The 19,602-nt window shown below is 37.5% G+C and overlaps 1 protein-coding gene across 2 annotated transcripts in view; it reads left to right on the forward strand.

Annotated features, from left to right (window-relative positions):
• The window catches only part of LOC127637223 (sushi, von Willebrand factor type A, EGF and pentraxin domain-containing protein 1-like), a 164,040-nt gene that overhangs the window by 100,156 nt on the left and 44,282 nt on the right, over positions 1-19,602 (forward strand). For both annotated transcript variants that reach the window (XR_007969706.1, XM_052118196.1), the window contains exons 4-17: positions 2,126-2,284; positions 2,401-2,580; positions 3,733-3,912; positions 6,911-7,105; positions 10,335-10,453; positions 10,667-10,796; positions 10,912-11,019; positions 13,789-13,920; positions 14,157-14,348; positions 15,333-15,454; positions 15,556-15,661; positions 16,037-16,234; positions 16,383-16,616; positions 16,703-16,864. Coding sequence is in view for 1 of the 2 variants with exons in the window: in XM_052118196.1 (XP_051974156.1) it covers positions 2,126-2,284; positions 2,401-2,580; positions 3,733-3,912; positions 6,911-7,105; positions 10,335-10,453; positions 10,667-10,796; positions 10,912-11,019; positions 13,789-13,920; positions 14,157-14,348; positions 15,333-15,454; positions 15,556-15,661; positions 16,037-16,234; positions 16,383-16,616; positions 16,703-16,864 (2,217 nt within the window). In the remaining variant the exon portion in view is untranslated. The remainder of the gene's footprint in view (positions 1-2,125; positions 2,285-2,400; positions 2,581-3,732; positions 3,913-6,910; positions 7,106-10,334; positions 10,454-10,666; positions 10,797-10,911; positions 11,020-13,788; positions 13,921-14,156; positions 14,349-15,332; positions 15,455-15,555; positions 15,662-16,036; positions 16,235-16,382; positions 16,617-16,702; positions 16,865-19,602) is intronic.

The raw sequence follows: 19,602 nt of genomic DNA on the forward strand, positions 1-19,602 counted from the left end.
GCAGAACACAAATTAAGATTTTTAGAAGAATATTTCAGATCTTTTGGTCCATACAATGAAAGTGAATCAATAAAAAAATAATGAAGCTCCAAAAATCACATAAATCAGCATAAAGGTAATCTAATCCATGTGCCTCCAGTGATTTAATCCATGTCTTCAGAAGCGATATGATAGATGTGGTGAGAAACAGATCAATATTTAATTCCTTTATTATATTTAATTCTCCTCCCTGCTGAGGCAATCTTCACTTTAAATTTCATATTGTTCTTCTTGTGTTTTTGGTGATTCACATTCTTCATGCATATAGACATCTACTGGGCAGAGAGAAAAAATTGATTTAAATATTGATCTGTTTCTCACCCACATCTGTCATATCACTTTTGAAGTCATGGGTTAAACCACTGGAGTTGTATGTATTACTTTTGGCATGAGGGTGCGTAAATGATGAAAGAATTTTCATTTTTGTGTGAATTATTTTAGTAGCACGGGGTGGCACAGGGGACACATGTTCAACATTGATTTAGTTCTTGTATCTTTTAAGCCAGAAATAGTTGTTCTCATTCTAATGCATGATGCACAATTTTCTAAAGTTTGTGACTGGTGGAACGATCTGCTGAAGTATTGCTCTACAAATGTTGATACTTTTCTATCTTTATAAAAGCAAAACTATAAATTATTTTATCATCTCTACTTTCCTGGTAATTTATTATACCAATGAACACTCAACATCAGAATTATTAAAAAACGAACAATATTTAAAAAATATATATATTATTAAAACTGTTTTATTCTATTACATTAATACTTCCAAATCTACTCAAATTATTCGGCCAAAACTAGTGAGTGGATTTCTCGTTTCCTTGTTAATATTGTTTGATTAATTGCCTTTAAATGACTAGACGGTGCTCAATTTGGTTACATGTACACTTCAAGTCTGACATTTTGATGCAAATACGCTTTTGTCCCACTGTTTAAATTCACTTTAGACACATTAATGCCTCACCAAGACGGGCATTGGTGGAATTATAAAGTGTATTTGATCATTTAAGCGCAAATCTGCATTAGCGCTCAAACAAGTGGTGCTCTTGCTATCGTGACTGATGTAATGAACAGCCCTGTTCTAGATGTATAACATAGGCTAAATATAGAAACTTCTCAAATGTTTTATCGAGGACATCTCTCTTTTTTGAGATGAACATCAAGATTGTTTCTTTGCCCATCCCTATTGATTGCATTAATTGCCTACAATAGGCATTAATCTCTCACATCAACCCAATAATCTCAGTGATAGATAGTTAAATTACAGGCTACATTATAGACACACCTATCTCGTAATCATAAATATGAAATTTATCTTGATATGTTTCTTTAAATTAGAGGCAGGATTAATGCTGATATCTGGCTTGAGCAAGTTAAACTCACATGACACGATCAAGCTATTGGCCTTTTTCACTGCGAAAACCCCTTTCAGTTGCTACCGGTTATGTTCAGGTGTAAACTGTGCTTGAGGCATCCACACATCCATAACAGATGGCACCAAATCTGCAGCTGCCGTTCAAGTTTTTTACATGTGATTTGTTTGGATGGGAGTCACAAGATTCTCCCTAGCCAATCACGTTGATAGATAAAAATAAAATCAGAACAGGGAACTAGCGAACACAGATGGTGTTACACAGTTACAGCACTTAAAATATACTCAAGAAAAAGTAAAAGTATACAATTCTTGGGAAAAGGTAGTTAATTACAGTAACGTGCGTATTTGTAATTCATTACTTAACACCCCTGTATTTAAGGTGCCAAGCAGCGAAGCTGCTGGAACCCTGTTGTAATTGTACTGATTTTCTTCTTTTTCTTATTCTTCTTTTTTCTGCTCTAAAAGTGTCTATCAGAGATCTTAAGTCATGGAGACACCAAACTTGGCAGGATGATCCCAACCCCATACACACACACTACTCAGGCGCACAAACACACACCCATCTGACCCTAGGTGGTGCTATAATAAACACTTTTAAGTTTTGACTCATGTCTCTGAAACCGTAAGGGCTTAAATTTCCATTTCCACAAGAAACTTTTTTACAATTTCGATTTATTTGAAAAACCTAAATTTTCTAACTTTTTCTTACAGCTTGTCCATCTGGCACTTATAAACCTGAGGCAGTTTCTGGAGGTGTTGGTACCTGTCTGCCCTGCCCAGACCTTCATCACACATCCAGACCTGGAAGTACAGACACCTCAGACTGTGTGTGTATAGAGGGCTACAGACCACATAACAACACATGCCAAGGTGCTGATCTGTTTTATATCTATAAACATGTCTGCTAACGTTTATGTTTGTGGTTGTATTGTATAGGTGTAACTCTCCCACTCTGTTATCTCTCTCTCCATTTTTTTCTTCTGTAGTGGTGGTTTGTCCAGTCCTCTCTCCTCCAGAGAATGGCTTCTTCATCCAGAATGTGTGTAATAATCAGTTTAACTCTACTTGTGGTGTGCATTGTATGCCAGGCTTTGACCTGCAGGGAGATGACATCAGACTTTGCCAGCCAGATGGGACCTGGTCGGGAGTTCAGCCGAGCTGTAGAGGTGAGAGAGAGAGACAGACAGAGAAAGAGAGACTGGGCTAATAGGGACGAGGGTAATTTGTGAGTGGACACTTATTCGATTGTGTTTTTTATTGCATTTACTTCATCTATTAAGGGGGTCGTACACAGGACGCGGCAGGCATTCTAAATGTCGAAATCACTGTTTTCTATGAATGTAAGCACACGTTATGCAAGTGTTATTCAAAAATTATAAATATAAAATGTTATAAATTTCATAATAAACGTCACTCGTTTGTGCATTTGCACAATTTGTTTTCCCTATATACAAACCTGCAAACTCATGAACGTCTTCATACAGTATATACTTTTGTCTGTACAGTACAGTGGCGGAGCTAGGGGGTGGCCAGGGGTGGCCGTGGCCACCATGGACCGAAGACTGGTCACCCCATTGGCCACCCCACTCACAATTGATGTTTTAGTCATTATTTTGTTCATTTTTTGGCACAATTTAGTTCTTTAGAGGTGAAATCATCTCTACAAATGTACATACTTAACATGTGTGCATACCAAGGTTGATGCACCTCTCCATCCCTGGTGTCATTGTATATACTGCAATATACTGCAGTCTGTGTATGTGTGTGCAGTGGGGCTCATAAAGCCATTTCTCTGCTTTTAATTCATGTGTGTTAAGATAGCTGAAAAGTAAACTACTGTTGAAGAACTCAAATACCAACTATTTTAATGCTCATACTCATACATAGACTTTGACATATACAAACTGATATGTGTCTGAACAAACACCAACTCAATAACACAGACACACAAATGGGTGTGTGAAAGCTGACCTGTTAAGTGGTCCCTCTCTTATGCCCTCGCCCTGAAATAACAATATTTATTTATTTTTTATTTTTGTTTTTGGAAATAAATTACAGGTCTCAAAGTCCTAACTGCAGGCTTCACTACCAGCCACCCTCCTCTCTCTCTCTCTATATATATATATATATTACCCTTGCTTTCCCACCCAAAAGCTCTCTCTCTTAATTTTTTGTTTCTCCCTGCTGATCATTGTAGCTTGCTGTTATTCCATGGAATCATTTAAAGTTTGCCCAGTGCGGCAACATTTTAAGAACAGCACCAAACATTTTGTGTGATGCCCTAACCTCTTTCTGGTGCATGTGATATTTTTGAATAGTTCGCTCTTGCCCAGAACTCTTGCCTCTGCATCATGGGGAGCTGAACTGCAATGAACGGAGAGTCCCCTACAGGCTGGAGTGTTCTGTGCACTGTGAGAAAGGCTACAGGCTGCAGGGCAGAGCCAGACTCACCTGCCTGGCCAGCTCCCAGTGGAGTGGGCCACAGCCCCGGTGTGTGGGTAAGATAACAGCTTTTTGTACATGTTTTGTGTGTGTAGTCTTGTTTCTCTGTCCTTGTGTGTACCAAATTCTTCACAATAGTATTAAATCCTGAAAAACTGTTGTTGGAAAAAAGTCTGCATAAAGTGACATTACTTTGGGCTGCCAAGGTAAACATGTTAAATTATGACATTAAATACAGTATGTATGTACATAAATAATGAAGTAACACTGTGAAATGTGTTTAACACATTACTTACTGTAAAGGTGCACGGAGTAAGATTTTATCTGGCTTTTACTCATTCCGTAAGTCCCAGTAGTACTTGTGGTTTTGGACTCTATACTGACACCTATCGTCCTGCATACTGGAAGTTTGTTTGCTAAGTGCTGCCGCTTTACACCAAATATGTTTTTATTTTTGTTTTGTTACTTTTAGTCTGTGTTTTTTTCCATCACATAATACACACATCCATATAATGGATATTCTTTTATCCAATTTAAAAAAAAAATGTCACCTGTTGTTGCATGCTGAACTGTGACTCGCGAGCTCTCTGTCCTGGTTGAACACCATCTTATGCTCGCGCTTGGTGTTTGATGTCGCGCCGCTTATCCGTGAGAGCTTCAGGTCATAGAGGTTTGTTTCATGACTCCAGCAGGGACCTCTAGTTTGGACATTTTATCTTTCCACTTGCACTCATTCTGTTTGGACTGTCTGGTGGATCTCCCTCCGGTTTATCAATACCATCACTCTGGACTATACTGTTTGTTCAGGCTCCATTGTACGTGTATTGGGTTTGTTATTTTAATGTTTGGTTTGCTTGTTTTGTTTACTGGTACTTTAATTTTTAAGCATTGACTAAAAGCACTATATAAAGTAAACATGTTATTGACATTATTAGTGATATTAACTCTTTTGCATGACACAGGTTGTCATGTGCTGTCAGCATGGCTGTGCCTATGAGGGGGCGACCAGCTCCGTGTAAAATTAAACAGCTTTAATTAGGTTTCTGATATGACTGGAGTCTTCATCTGTTGTGTGTACATTATTGTAAACATATATATATATATATATATATATATATATATATATATATATATATATATATATATATATATATATATCACTTCAATTATTTAAAAACTTAATATATTGTGGTATTTATTTACATTATTTACCTCAAAATTAGTAAACAACACCATTCATTTGCATATAAAATAAGGGATTTTATGTTAAGTTCACTTCAGTGAAGATCTACATTCTTCAGTAATAATTTTGGAGATTATGCCATGTGTTAGAGCAAATTGCTGCCATCTCCTGGTAAGCAAAAAAACTTTTTTTTTAGGCCATATTACGTGAAATTACAAAATATAACCAGCAGGTGGCTTCAGATGTCCATTCATATGTCTGGTTGTGGTTTTGTAGATCGTATCACAAATTATGCATTTGGATAAATATTTAGACATTATCAAAGACATTAAAGATAGTTTTTTTTTGTCAAAGTTTAGCTTTTTTTTTAAGTGTATTGAAGTGTCAGTTTTTGCAATGATGCACCATAAATTATTACATACCATGGTACTACAAAGACAAGACTTAGATTAAGATTTTAGTCACCTATTATTTATTTAAAACATTTTAACATTTAATCATTCATTAAGTTAATAATAAGAAATTAATAACACATGTCAATAAAACCAACAACAATAAACAGAAATGAACAGGAGTGAACATAGTACTAGAATAACATTTTGCAATGGCAAACTTGACATTTTTGCAGGCATCAAAAGTCTTAACATTCAGTGAAATGAATAGCAATAAAGAATAACTACAAATTAATTATTTATAATAAAAAAAAAACATGGTAAAAATGTAAAAAACTAGACATACAAGTATAGAACGGTGAGAATGGCAATGTGGATTTGTTATAGTACCATCCTTTTATTTCTGTGTGTGTTCTGCATTGTGGCAGATTTATTTGAAGAAAAAAGAAAAAAAAACTGTTTTACTGTCTTTCCCATTCATTTCCAATGTGGGGTCAAATTTGACCCCAAACACCATGATAGGTACTTTTCACACCACCACCAAGTTTTGTGTGTGTGTGTGTGTGTGTGTGTGTGTGTGTGTGTATAGATAGATAGATAATGTCAGAAACTTCACGATATCTCATGCCACTGAGATGGAGACCATGTTTTATAAAGAACCAAAGTTCAAAAGTGGTCATATTTTACCACAAATCCATACAAGGGTTAATTAGCAAAATCTTACATTTGATTGATAAATTATTAAAACCATGTAAATCTGTTCTGTATGATTACTGAAGACGGAATAAAAGCACTGTGTTCAACAACCTCATAGCCGATCTTTCCTTCATCAGTAAATGATGGAAATGAACTGGTGGACTGCTAGACATCACTTAAACATCTTTGAAGCATAATATTTTGTTTTATTTTTTAAAGCTGTGTAAATTGTGTGTAATAAAAGTGTGTAATTTTTTCTGTGTTAAAATACTTTTATCTAGCCAACCTCAATATGCAGAGACAGATATAAGAAAGGTGTTAAAAGATACATTTCCTTGAAAACAGTAAATACCAACATCTGTGAGCACAGCCAGCCAAAACAATCTTTTATAACTTTGACTTATGTTTGTATTTTGGTCTGTCCGTCCCTCTACAGAGTTCTCTGAGTTCTGTGACATGTCTACACTTTAATTATTTCACTCTATTCTCTCTGTGCCCATCTTTCTCTTGTCATGAGAGCTTTGGCTGTACAGGGAGTTCAGATGTCTGAGTAAAAGTTATTACTTTTGTGTATGTGTGTGTTAAGGGTTTTTCCAAGAATGCCGAGCTGTGTGGTCAACGACTGCTCTTAACATTTCCCTTTCTGGAGATATTTTTGTGCTCTCTCTCTCTCTCTTATTCATGGAAAATTTTTGTTTTAGTCTTTTTCCCTTTTTCTCATTCTTCTTTTACTCTCTCTTTTTTCCACTGTTTTCTCTCTCTCTCTCTCTCTCTCTCTCTTAGAGGTGCGCTGTCCACCACTGGTTACCCTAAAGCATATCCGTCTGTCGCCCTGTGGCTGCGGGGAGACGGAAGTCAGGATGGGAGCATCCTGTCAGTTATCTTGTCCCCATGGTTACAGTCTGCTTGGTGACTCAGAAGTCAGATGTTTGCCTTCTGGAAACTGGAGTGATGATCTACATAAAGCAACCTGTGCAGGTAATGCATTCTTTTCAAGTGTGTACAATTCATGGACAAAAGAACCTTCTGATTATCAGATTTGGCTACTTCAGCTAGTTGTGTTTATCTCTATATGTGCTGTGCACGTGTGTATGTTTTATTTTGTGTGTGTGTGTGAGCGTGTATTTATCACTTTGTGGGGACCAAAATGTCCCCATAAGGATAGTAAAACCCAAAATTTTTGACCTTGTGGGGACTGTAACGAGTAAGCAGCGAGGCAGACGAGGAGGTGCGGATCCAAATGCGGTTAACTTTATTGAATGATCAAAATAAACACAAAGGGAAAAAACCCTCAATGGGGAAATAAACATAAAGCTGAACACACAGGAAGGGAAAACATACCAGCTAACAACACTCAACGATAGACAAGGACTGAACCAAAAACCAGGGTATAAATACAAGAACATAGGAAAAAGGGACCAATGAACAAACAGAACTCCAAACAAGATAACAAGGGAAAAAACAGAGGCAAGTGGTAAATTAACGAGGGCAGGTGCACACAATGAACGGTGAACACGAACGCTAACAAAGAGACTATGGAGTTAAACCAGGGACAAAAGTGAAAACTAAGGAATGCAAAAGTGACAAAAATGGCAAACAAAAGGGCAACAGTGAAACAAGACAAGGTAAACATAACAAGGTAAACATAACAGGGACATTTTGTCGGTCCCCATGAGGAAAACAGCTTATAAATCATACTAAATTATGTTTTTTGAAAATGTAAAAATGCAGAAAGTTTTCTGTGAGGGTTAGGTTTAGGGGTAGGTTTAGGGGATAGAATATAAAGTTTGTACAGTATAAAAACCATTATGTCTATGGAAAGTCCCCATAAAACATGGAAACACTACATGTGCATTCAGGACAGATGTGCTGTCAGTAAAACAGGTGCTTTAGATATATTGCTGTGAGATCTTTAGGATGTGATGAAGAACAGAATGAGTGAAAGATCATCAAACAGTGTGTAACGGAGTGTAAAACTTAAGGATTCCAGCATTTTAAAAGTCCAATGCTGCCCCTCCAACCTGGAACTGTACAAAGATGAGAATCAATTAGTTCTAGCTTTCACCCACGCACCACTATGATTTACTCATGAGAGAGAAGAGATTGTGTTTGCGTATATTTGTGAGTGTAAGGCTCATCAGTGTATGTAGAGATTAAGTCAGAGAAGGAAAAGACAGAGTGATTGCACCTAATCCAGGCTTTTTCTTGGGCTCATTACACTAACGATTAAGTATTTGTTTGGCTTGGAGAGACCGAGCACCGGCTATGTGATTAAACGTCTCCATGCACAAAAACTTAACATGAATCTAGAGTCACATCAAAGGAATAGTCATCATTCTTTGAAACTATATGATCAGTAAATGACAGAATATTTGCTATTTCTTGGGCCTACTACTCTTACAGTGAATTAGTTGTTTTGCTTGAAGAGTCAGAGAACAGGCTGTGTGTCTAACAAGTTTTTCTCTGAGCTGGATGTGATAATGAACCACGGTGAATAGATTGTAACACACTGTCCCCATAGAATCAACATGAATCTAGAATCACATCCTTAAAGGGATAGTTCACCCAAAACTTTTAATGTTGTCATGTACTCACCCGCTTTCCAAACTTCTTTCTGTGAAACACCAAAGGAGAAGTTTTAAGAAATGTCCCACTTTGTTAATCCAGGGGAGGTCAAGCTCCAAAAAAAACTCATAAAATAGTTCATATAACTTGTGCGCTACATTCAACTTGTGCACTACATACTGTACATATACTGTTCTAGACATTTGCTGATATTGAATAATAAGATACCTTGATAATTAACTTAATTAAGAATATTGTTATCGTAAGCACTTCAAAATACTGTGAACATTTCTAAATAACACAACCAAATTGTATAGATTTTTCTGAATTCACTGTAGCATTCCCATCAATAAATCAGCATTCCCAATTCTCTAACTCTTACAGTAAAAGACAAACGAAATTACAAGGAAACTCTAAAATTCGTTTTCTTTTTCAATAAAAAAAAAAGGTTCTTTTTTCATTTAAGCTTATCCCTCAAAATGTTACCATTGTTGTTACTTGTTCATTTGCAATGAAAATAAACTGTAATGAATTAGATAAATTCAAATTTGAAAAGCCACCATGTCTCTTTGAATCTTATATGGTTTGATTTTTGCAAAGTTACTTTCCTTGTGGTTGTTTAATTTAGAAAGTACAAAACAAGTAACTAAATATTGTAATTAAGAACAACAATAAAGCTTATTTATCTTTCAACCCAGTTTGTAATTCAATACAGTACCGTGATAATCCTGTATACTGTTATAAATGTTATAAATGGTTCAGCAATTATCATGATAGGAAAATGTTATCCCTAATATACACCGATCAGCCACAACATTAAAACCACCTCCCTAATATTGTGTAGGTCCCCCTTGTGCCACAATAACAGCATCAACCCGCATCTCTCAATAGCGTTTTTTTATCATTCAGAGTAAATTCTAGAAACTGTTCTGTGTGAAAATCCCAGGATATCAGCAGTTACAGAAATAATCAAACCAGCCCATCTGGCACCAACAATCATCCATGTGATTATCTGATCAGCCAATCGTGTGGCAGCAGTGAAGTGCATAAAATCATGCAGATACGGGTCAGGAGCTTCAGTTAATGTTCACATCAACCATCAGAATGGGGAAAAAATGTGATCTCAGTGAATTGGACCCTGGCATGATTGTTGGTTCCACATGGGCTGGTTTGAGTATTTCTGTAACTGTTGATCTCCTGGGTTTTTCACACACAACAATCTCTAGAATTTACTCTGAACGATGCCAAAAACAAAAAAAACCCAGTGAGCGACAGTTCTGTGGACTGAAATGTCTTGTTGATGAGAGAGATCAAGAGAGTGGAGACTGGTTTGAGCTGACAAAGTCTACAGTAACTCAGATAACCACTCTGTACAATTATGGTGAGAAGAATATCATCTCTGAGATGCGGGTTGGAGCTGTTTTGGAGGCACGAGAGGGATTTACACAATATTATGCAGGTGGTTTTAATATTGTGGCTGATTGGTGTATGGATTGTGAGTCATTAAAAATGATTCATTATTACTTTTACTTTGGCTCATATAATTGCCAGTGAGTGTGTTCACATAGAATGTCATTCTGTTTATTTCTGAATGTTTTAATTTTGGTTATTTTTAAAAAAAAAAAATTTCACGCTTCTGTAGATACAGAGCCTCCATGGATTCAGTGCCCTGGTGATGTCATCACAGAGACTGATGTGCATCAGAGGTCAGCAAACATCAGTCTGAGTGCACCCATGCTGAGGGACAATTCGGGAGATGAGGTGCATTCAACATCACATTCAGTTTTATATTTTCCCTTCCTGCTATTTTCTTTTCTTTCTTTCATTCTTTCTTTCACTTTTCCTTTGTTCCTTCCATTTTTATTTTATTGTATTTTTTATTTTCCTTTGTTTTCTTTTTTCATCTACTTTTACAACATGCATTTTTAAAGAGGTCTTACTAACATTGCATCTGTTGTATCTGTTGTTCTTCAGGTTGCGGTGCGGGTGACCCCTATTTTGAACCCCTTGCAGCCTTTCCCCATAGGGAGTGAGTTAATCATGTACACAGCAACTGACCGTACAGGAAATAAGGCCAACTGCTCTTTCTCTGTTACTGTAGTTGGTGAGGTTGGATTCCTAAATGAACAAGAATTATTAACTGAGATGGTCAGATTGAAATGTTGTATTATTTTGTTTCATTTTATTACAACATAAAAAGCATCTCTTTGTTTCTTTAGATGCAGAACGCCCTTTGATTGATAGGTGTCGATCACCACCCACCATTAAAGCCATAGGGAAAGAGACAGCAGTATGGTGGGAGGAACCTCTGTTTTCTGACAATTCAGGTAAATACAAATAAAACAATATACGTTTTTGGCTTAAAGTTAAAGGAATAGTTCACCCAAAAATAAAAATGATCTCATCATTTACTCACCCTCATGCCATCCCATATATGTATGGCTTTCTTTCTTCTGCTGAACTCAAACAAAGATTTTTAGAAGAATATCTCCGCTCTGTAGGTCCTCACAATGCAATCACACAAGTGGATGTTGACCACAACTCTGCAGGTCCAAAAAGCACAAAGGCATTATAAAATGAATCCATATAACTCCAGTGATTAAATCCATGTCTTCAGAAGCGATATGATAGGTGTTGGTAAGATACAGTCAATATTTAAGTCCTTTTTAACCATATATTCTCCTCCCTGTCCAGTAGGTGCCGATATGTACAAAGAATGTTGTAAAACAGTTAAAGGATGGGCAAGGAGGAGGCGAGAACCGGCTTGTCAACATAAATAATATTTTAATATAAACTCAAACCAAAAGCATAAACATAAACATAAACACACATGACGGACATGCCCGTAATTCTCTCTCTCTTGAACCATCGTCACCGGCCGCCTTTATCCCTCGCGCGCCTCATCAGGCCGATTGGGGTCCAGGCGCGCGATATTCCGACCGGCCCCGCCCCCCTCCGCTCCACAAATGTAAAATGCCAAAAACAAAAGAAGAATAACTCTTTGGAGAGAAAAGTGCCAAAGTCTGGCGGCCATCTTTGGAGCGCTCCCGGGTAGTTAGTTAGTAAGTTATTTAGTTAGTTAGTTTGCTTTTATTGTCCCCCTTAGGGGAAATTAATGTTGCAGCAAGTTGCCAAAACACACTCGCATTCTAATCACAATAAAACACTATACCCATTAACAACTCAATTACAACAGCAATAATACAAATTGCACAAAATCACAACATATGGTCAAATTGGTTTAATCTGACCATGAGGAGTTCAGTAACCCAATTAATTAACCCCTTCATTTGATTTGTTCTACCTCCTGGCACTCTAAAACGATGACCAGACAGCATCATCTTGAATTCTTTCTGTAATGGATGATCAAGAATACTGAGAATCGAGTGTGCCTTACTTAAAACCTATCTATCTCTCTAGGCTGACAATGCAGCTTTTATCTACTTGAGTTCAGAAAGACTGAAATCTCCAAAGCTGTTGGTCATGATTACAATCAAATTACATATTTCAAATCAGCAACAAAATCTAACAACACTGATATCATATATTGTGCATCTTTACCTCAGATTACACAAAAAAAAACTCAATTTTCCCAGCGTGTATAGCTAATGTGCATGCATGTTCTCAAGTTGATATACAAGCAAAGTCTGTATCTAAAATTTGAAAAAACTCTTTTACTTGTAAGGTGGGACTTCCTTTCTACATTTGTTGACCGTTCCAATTTCTCCCATTAATTGTAATAGAAGTAGCCCGTCACTGCTAAATTGTCTCTGAATGCGCTTAGGAGGGCTGTTTGAAAATGGACATTGATAGTAAAGGACTTAAATATTGATCTGTTTCTCACCCTCACCTGTCAAATTACTTCTGAAGCCATGGATTTAACCACTGGAGATTTATGGATTAATTTTATGCTGCTTATATGTGATTTTTGGACCTGCAGATTTCTGGTCACCATTAATTTGCATTGTATGGGCCTACAGAGCTGAAATATTCTTCTAAAAATCTTTGTGTTCAGTTAGAAAAAAGAAAGTCAAACATCTCCTACGATGGCATGAGGGAAAGTAAATGATGAGAGAATTTTCTTTTTAGTGAACTATTCTGTTTAAGTTAAGTTGGTGAGGTTTGGTGACAAAATGAACTTAAAGAGATTGACATTTGATAGAATCATCACAAAGAGAAATTGACCAAGAACACCTAGAGGAGGTGGAATGGGTTTAACATTTATAGTAGCTGAATAGACTGGAAACAGTTTGATTTATGGACATTGTAGTTACTCGGGGGACAAGATGTTTTTCTACAAAGAATTCTTTCAGTGTAAATCAAGTGGAAAAGAAGTGTATGATGATATGTGGAGAAAAGAGTTTACGACAGTTTCTAGATTGTGAAGTTAAAAGACAACAAAAGTTCTAAGAGAAGTGGTTGAAATACTCACAAAGAAAAGTCAAATGCATTTCTACAAATGTAGAAGCACAGAAAATTCTGCACAAGAACTCACTTAGTTCTTAACCAGTTCAGACAATATACGTGCGTGTGCACACACCGTTCCAGACTGAAGTTCCAGAGCTATTCCAAACTGTCTGACAAACGTCTGGTTCTGCCAGGTTTTGTAGGGAGTTTTGTCTGTGCTAAATATAACCCAGCTACAAGGTGTGGGTATGGAAAAACAAAACATCCTGACGTTGGGGTAACGAGGTGTGACGTCGACAAGCAGCTTCAGTGTGGTCATAACATTTTATTTTGGTAGATATTTGTACGAGTGTTTTATAGTAGCTGCGGGTTCTGTTAATAAATGTATGAGTGTGCATGCAAAAACATGTGTATGTGTGAATATGATGCTTGAAAGAGACAGCAGTGTAGCACCCTTAGTTTTATGTCATTAAACAATCTATCATTTGCTCGAGGCCTGTGATGAAAAACAGTACAGTAGTGTATCACATTTTTCATAGGACTTTGTGGTTGACCAGTGTGAGTCCTTGTGGAGCTCCACCTTGTTACATCTCTGTCTGATGCCAGAGTACACAATTGAAGTGATCTGTCTTCAACATTGCAAACAATTTCAATCATAGATATATTTGGTAAAATATCTTTTTTCTCAGGAGCCCATTTGAATATCTCTAGTACTCACTCATCTGGTGATATCTTTCCTGTTGGAGAAACATCAGTCTATTATACAGCCACAGACCCATCTGGCAACAACCGTACCTGTGAGCTCATCATTACTGTTCAAGGTATGTTAGTGGAAGATAACTTCCCAAAAGTGTCATTTCAACTGAACATGCTAAAGTCCATTATTTAAATTTGCTATGCAAGAACCGTCTTTTTCTTAAACAATAAAGTACTCTCACTTTGGGTCTGACATACTATGCTAAATTATTTCAGTTGGATTTTTTTCAGATAACACTGATCCTAGTTAAATAAACTGGTTAATTAAGTGTCTGGTGCTGAAGGATGTTTTTGAACTCAGGTTCAACCTGTGAGCAGCCATTTGTGCCAGTGAATGCAGATTTCTCATGTGCCAAGATGGAGGAGGGGGTGAACTGTACTCTGATCTGCAGACAGGGTTACAGTCTTACCCAGGACACCGTAAACAGCTACTTCTGTGCCAATAATGGAATTTGGGAGCCGCCCCACTTGCCAGACAAGTCTGATTGCTCCTGTGAGTATTGGCTTAACATTTAATTTTTGTTCTCTCGTAATTTCCACCTTTATTTACATATATACTAGGGATGTAAATTTTAAGACATTTTCATAATCGATTGTCATGGAGTTAATGATCAATTAATCGATTAATCGTTAACATTTATACTGCTAAACGCACTCGGAGGCCTACTGTTTAAATATAATTAAAGTTATTACACCTAAGAAATGCAAGTATTTGCATTTTCTACTTCAAATATTATTAGTTCAGTGTATTTTAATACATTTAGGCTATGTTTAGTATGAATTTGTGAATTATTTTATTACTGTTAATGAATTACTGTAAGTAACAGCTTGTATACAAGATAAATAAATTGTATACATATTTTGAGTTCATTAAAACTTCATGTTGTGGACCGTGGGATATTTCGGACCTTTGGACATATTTTTATGATTGAAATTAAACCATAACATGCTGTGTAAACACAGTAGCCTACATAACATATCGTTTCTGTGGTACTGGTAAGACGTCAGCTGAATCTGCTTTCCCGGTGATCACTTATGTAAATGTTGGTTGAGATGGAGAATCAACCAGTTAAACCGTACTTTAACACACCATCACAGTGTTTTCAGAAAACATGTTTGATTATAGAGCAATGCTCCAACACTGATTCCATTGAGCCAGCTTCATTTTCAACTGTGCTGTTCTTCTTCTGTCATGTGGACAAGATATGCAGCATGCTAGCTCCCTCTAGTGGTGGATGTTATGACAGCTTTATGAAAGTCTGCAGGCATTGTTACTAAACACATTTGTCCTGAAATGAATTAATCAACGAATGATAAGCTTAATCGATCAAATTATTAATCGATTGTCGATTAATCATTAACATCCCTAAAATATACACAAGGTCAAACATAATCTACCTAGTTTCCCTCTGATCCTATCGCATGCATTTTTTGAATGTATAGTAAAGACTTTGCTCTATGTATTTTCTGTATGCAGTGAACAGGATTGCGAACAATGGCTTTAAGCCCTTCGAGATGCTCTTTAAATCATCCCGCTGTGATGATCTGGAGTTGCTAAAATCCTTCACAGGGGAGTTTTCCTCTATCCTTAAAGATATGGTGAGATCTGACACACGCATGCACATATACTCTGGCCACATGACAAAAATCTCTTGTGAACCTCTTTGTTTTGTTTTTTTACAATACCCACAACCCCACAGGTCCCTAACATCTGTGGTAGTGATGATGTCACCTGTAAGCTAGAAATTATGTCACCTGGACAGTGCCTGGAATATAACTATGATTATCCAAATGGTTTTGCTATTGGTAAGCAATGACTTATGTGTAGTGTGCCATCTTATATGACTGCTTATGTTTTGTGATTTTTTTTTTTTTGCCTCAGTCGAATCCTGATTTATATAAAGCTGTTAAGTGGTAACAAAAACATTAACAGGAAGTCAGTTTTATATTACTGATAATCCATGGAACTGATAACGAGTACGTTAACATTCCCAGTCTTACACTAACTGTGCTTAATACGTCAACAAAAAAAATCATGTGAAAGATTATAACCACGCTCTTTTGTCAGGGGTAAAAAATTATAAACAGACTTTTTAAAGATTAAATGACCTAATTCTTCCTTGTATTCTTATATTATTTACTTCTTATTATCGCCTTCTATCTTCTTTTGTTTCTCCTCAGGCCCTGGAGGATGGAGCAGTGATTGGGCTTCTCAGAATGGTCAGGATTATGCTTATTTTGACACTGAATTTTCTCCAGAGCAACACTTACAGCAAGATGGTACATCACAGCATAGCCATCACATGAGAACCAAACGTCATCGTAAAAACACTGGCCTCACAAGAGAGCAGAAGATACAAATCAATTTCAACATTACAGGTAGAGAAAATGAACTATTGGGCTAAGCAATTTGGCCCTGTGTCTGATGTTATTATTGCCCCAGTTGTGTATTCCCCTTAAACTGTTTAAGGGGAATACACAAGCTGGTAAGCTAGTCGCAACCTCCAACACCATTCCTTTTTCCCAGCAAGCATCCCACTGCCTCTGTCGAGGAATGACTCAGTGGAGAATGTCAGTCAGAAGCGTTTGCTGAGGGCCCTTGAGCAGCTGGCCAATCGGCTTAAGCGCACGCTGAGCAAGCAGCCGTTCAGCACCTTCCATGTGTCGTCAGAGATGATGGTAGCTGACCTCAAATCCCTGGGAAGTAAAAAAGCGACACTTTACTGCCGGCCAGGCTCTGTTCTCAAAGGCAGGATGTGTGGTGAGTTGTATAGTCTAATAGATACTTCTGATGAATCTCCTGAAGAAAGTATTTGTTTTGACCTCCTTGCTGGTTTTGTCTCATAGTGCAATGCCCAGTAGGTATGTATTTCTCCCTGGAGTATGCAGAGTGTGTGAGCTGCTGGAGAGGGTCGTATCAGGATGAGGAGGGGCAGATTAAGTGTAAGCTTTGCCCAGATGGCTTCTCCACTCCATACCTCCATTCACGGAGCCTGGCCGAGTGCAAAGGTAATCAATCAGCTTGATTTATTGATTCATTCAATTACCCATCAAATTATCTGTCTCTATATAAATCTGTTGATTTAAAATAAATATTTTTGTCACTCCATTCATCCAACGTTTATACCTACAGTGGGCCCAAAAAGTATTTGGACACTTAAACCACATGTATTGTATTAATTTCATTTCATTAGATAATCAATATCAAATTCCAAATGACCTTTTATAAAAAATAATAACTTTATTTTTTATAGCACCGTAGCGATTTAGCGCAAAGTGCTTCACAAAACAAAAAATCTAAACACATACAGTAAAACACAACACATTCACATAGTAATAAGTCTATACAAATTAGTTTTTAAACAAGACTTAAAAACAGATACAGATTCAGAAGATCTAATATCCCATGGCAGGCTGTTCTATAATCATTGGGCCTTCACTACCTTAACTTTTTGTATCTGGATCTTGGAACAGCCAACAGTTCACGACAAGAAGAACAGTTTCATAAAGTCTTAAAAGTTCTGCTAAATATTCTGGTGCCAAACTATGTAATGCCTTATATGTAATTAATAAAATCTTAAAATCAACCCTAAAATGAACTGCAAAGAAGCTAAAACTGGAGTAATATGATTTGAAGACCTAGTTCATGTCAAAAGTCTAGTTGCAGCATTTTGCATCAGTTGTAGCTCTGCTAAATTGTGTTAATTTTAAACTGAAAACAAGGCATTACAACAATCAAGGCGAGATAAAATAAAAACATAAGCTTCTCTGTATCCCTAAAATACAAGACATGTATAACCTTGGAAATTTTCCTTAACTGATAAAAACAAGATTGGACTAACTTCCTGATGTGATATTCACAATTTTAATTTGTATCAAAATAGATGCCCAAATTGGGGAATAAGTCCTGACTCAGTCTGACATTTTTTAAATCATGACCAATTATGCATGCTTAAAAAAACATTTAAATTAGTCAGATAATTGGGACAAATACACCTGCAGGTCATCCGCATAGCAATGGAAATTAATGTTTTATTTTCAAATCACATAACCAAGTGGTAACACAAATAGTGAAAACTAAAATGGTCCTAACAGGGATCCTTGTAGAACACCACAATACATTTAAGATCTCATCTCCAACAGACACTACAAATTTCCTATTCGACAAATAGGAAACATACCATTCTAAAGCCACCCCAAATATCCCCACCATCTCCACCATCTCTTTAATGTATAATTTAAAACTGAATGAAAACAGAGTTTAAAAACCATAAATAAGTCATTGGTCACCCTAAGAAGGGCAGTTCTGTTTCATTCCTACTGACCGCCAGAGGCAGTATTAAACACTACTGGATTATCGCAGCGCCAGCCAGATAGGTCGAGAGAATATACCAACAAAGTCACATAGTGACGTATGCTGAGCCCTGGGGGTTATAAACCACAGCCGCTCAGCACTCTGCCTCTTTTGCTTTCTCGCCTGGTTGAGATAGGTTGTTTTACCTAAGTAGTATATTGCGCTGTCAAGTGCAGCTTACAAGAGCAGCGAGATATCATCCTCACAAATGGATTTGAAGTGTTTTTAGCCGCTTTTTGGTGAGTTTCATTCCTTTTCGTCGGTAGCACTCTGTGCTGTCCGGTGGCTGGTGTTTTCCGCTCTATAAGTTAAGGGTCTCCCGTTGACATTTTCATCATTCATTCAGTTGTTCTGAACTTTTTTCCTTGAACTTATGTGATAGTCTGCGCCCCTTGGTTCAATCCATCGGCCATTTTAGACATTTATTTATCTTTTTTGTGAGATATTCTTGACATTACCTGTCTGTTCACCCACAGGAATTATATAATTATTATTTTCCTGTATTCTGCTTCGTTACGATCATTCTGCTTGAATTAAACCTTACGGTTCTATCCGAAGAGTCGCTTGATTCCCCTCGTTTTTCACATCATTCTGACTTGGATGTGCTTTCTACAATTGCTTCTGACTCTTTTTTTCATGATCATGGGAATGCTGTGAATGTTGCGGCGCAACCATCACCTCAGGATTTTTTCGCTGGTTTTCCAGCAACGGAGGGGTCGAGTGGGGGGTCAGTTCAGTCATCTGGACAGGCCCAGCCCTCTTCTGATGATACTATGGCTGTGCTTCGAATGGCTCTTGCTCGTCTAGGACTTGATGAGTCACCTGTCCAATCTGCCCAAACCAATGTCTTTTTCAGGCAGGCCACAGCTGCAACTTCTTTTGCCATGCCACCATGTAAAGATTTTTTGGCCGAGTTTTCAAATGCCCTCACTGGTTCTGGTCTGCCTAAACGGCGCTCAAAGATTGCTCGGACGTTAGCATCTATGGCTGAAGCAGATTCCATCAGGGTGAGTCGTGCTCCAGAAATAGAGCAGCCTGTTGCAGCTTTGGTGGTGTCTCCTGACGAAGCTCTACGAGGGAATGTGCGATGTCCCAGTGCGCAATGTGGTCGCACAGATTCATTACTGAAAAAGGCATACGAGTCTGTTGCTTACATAACTCGTGCAGAAAACACAATCTGTCAGTTACTACTTGCTGCTACGCTAGAACCAGCAAATGTTGATCCCTCAATTTCACAGTTTCTGCAAACGGCTCTTTTGGCAACGGGCCACGTAACCCGCGAGCTGGGTAGTCTTGCAGCCACGCTTCTGGCAGCCCAACGCCAAGCGTGGCTTGCTCAAGCACGGCTAACTGAGGACTGCAAGAAAACCTTGAGAGATCTTCCATTCGTTCC

This window comes from Xyrauchen texanus, chromosome 1 (assembly GCF_025860055.1).
Source record: "Xyrauchen texanus isolate HMW12.3.18 chromosome 1, RBS_HiC_50CHRs, whole genome shotgun sequence".
Classification (NCBI taxonomy): domain Eukaryota; kingdom Metazoa; phylum Chordata; class Actinopteri; order Cypriniformes; family Catostomidae; genus Xyrauchen; species Xyrauchen texanus.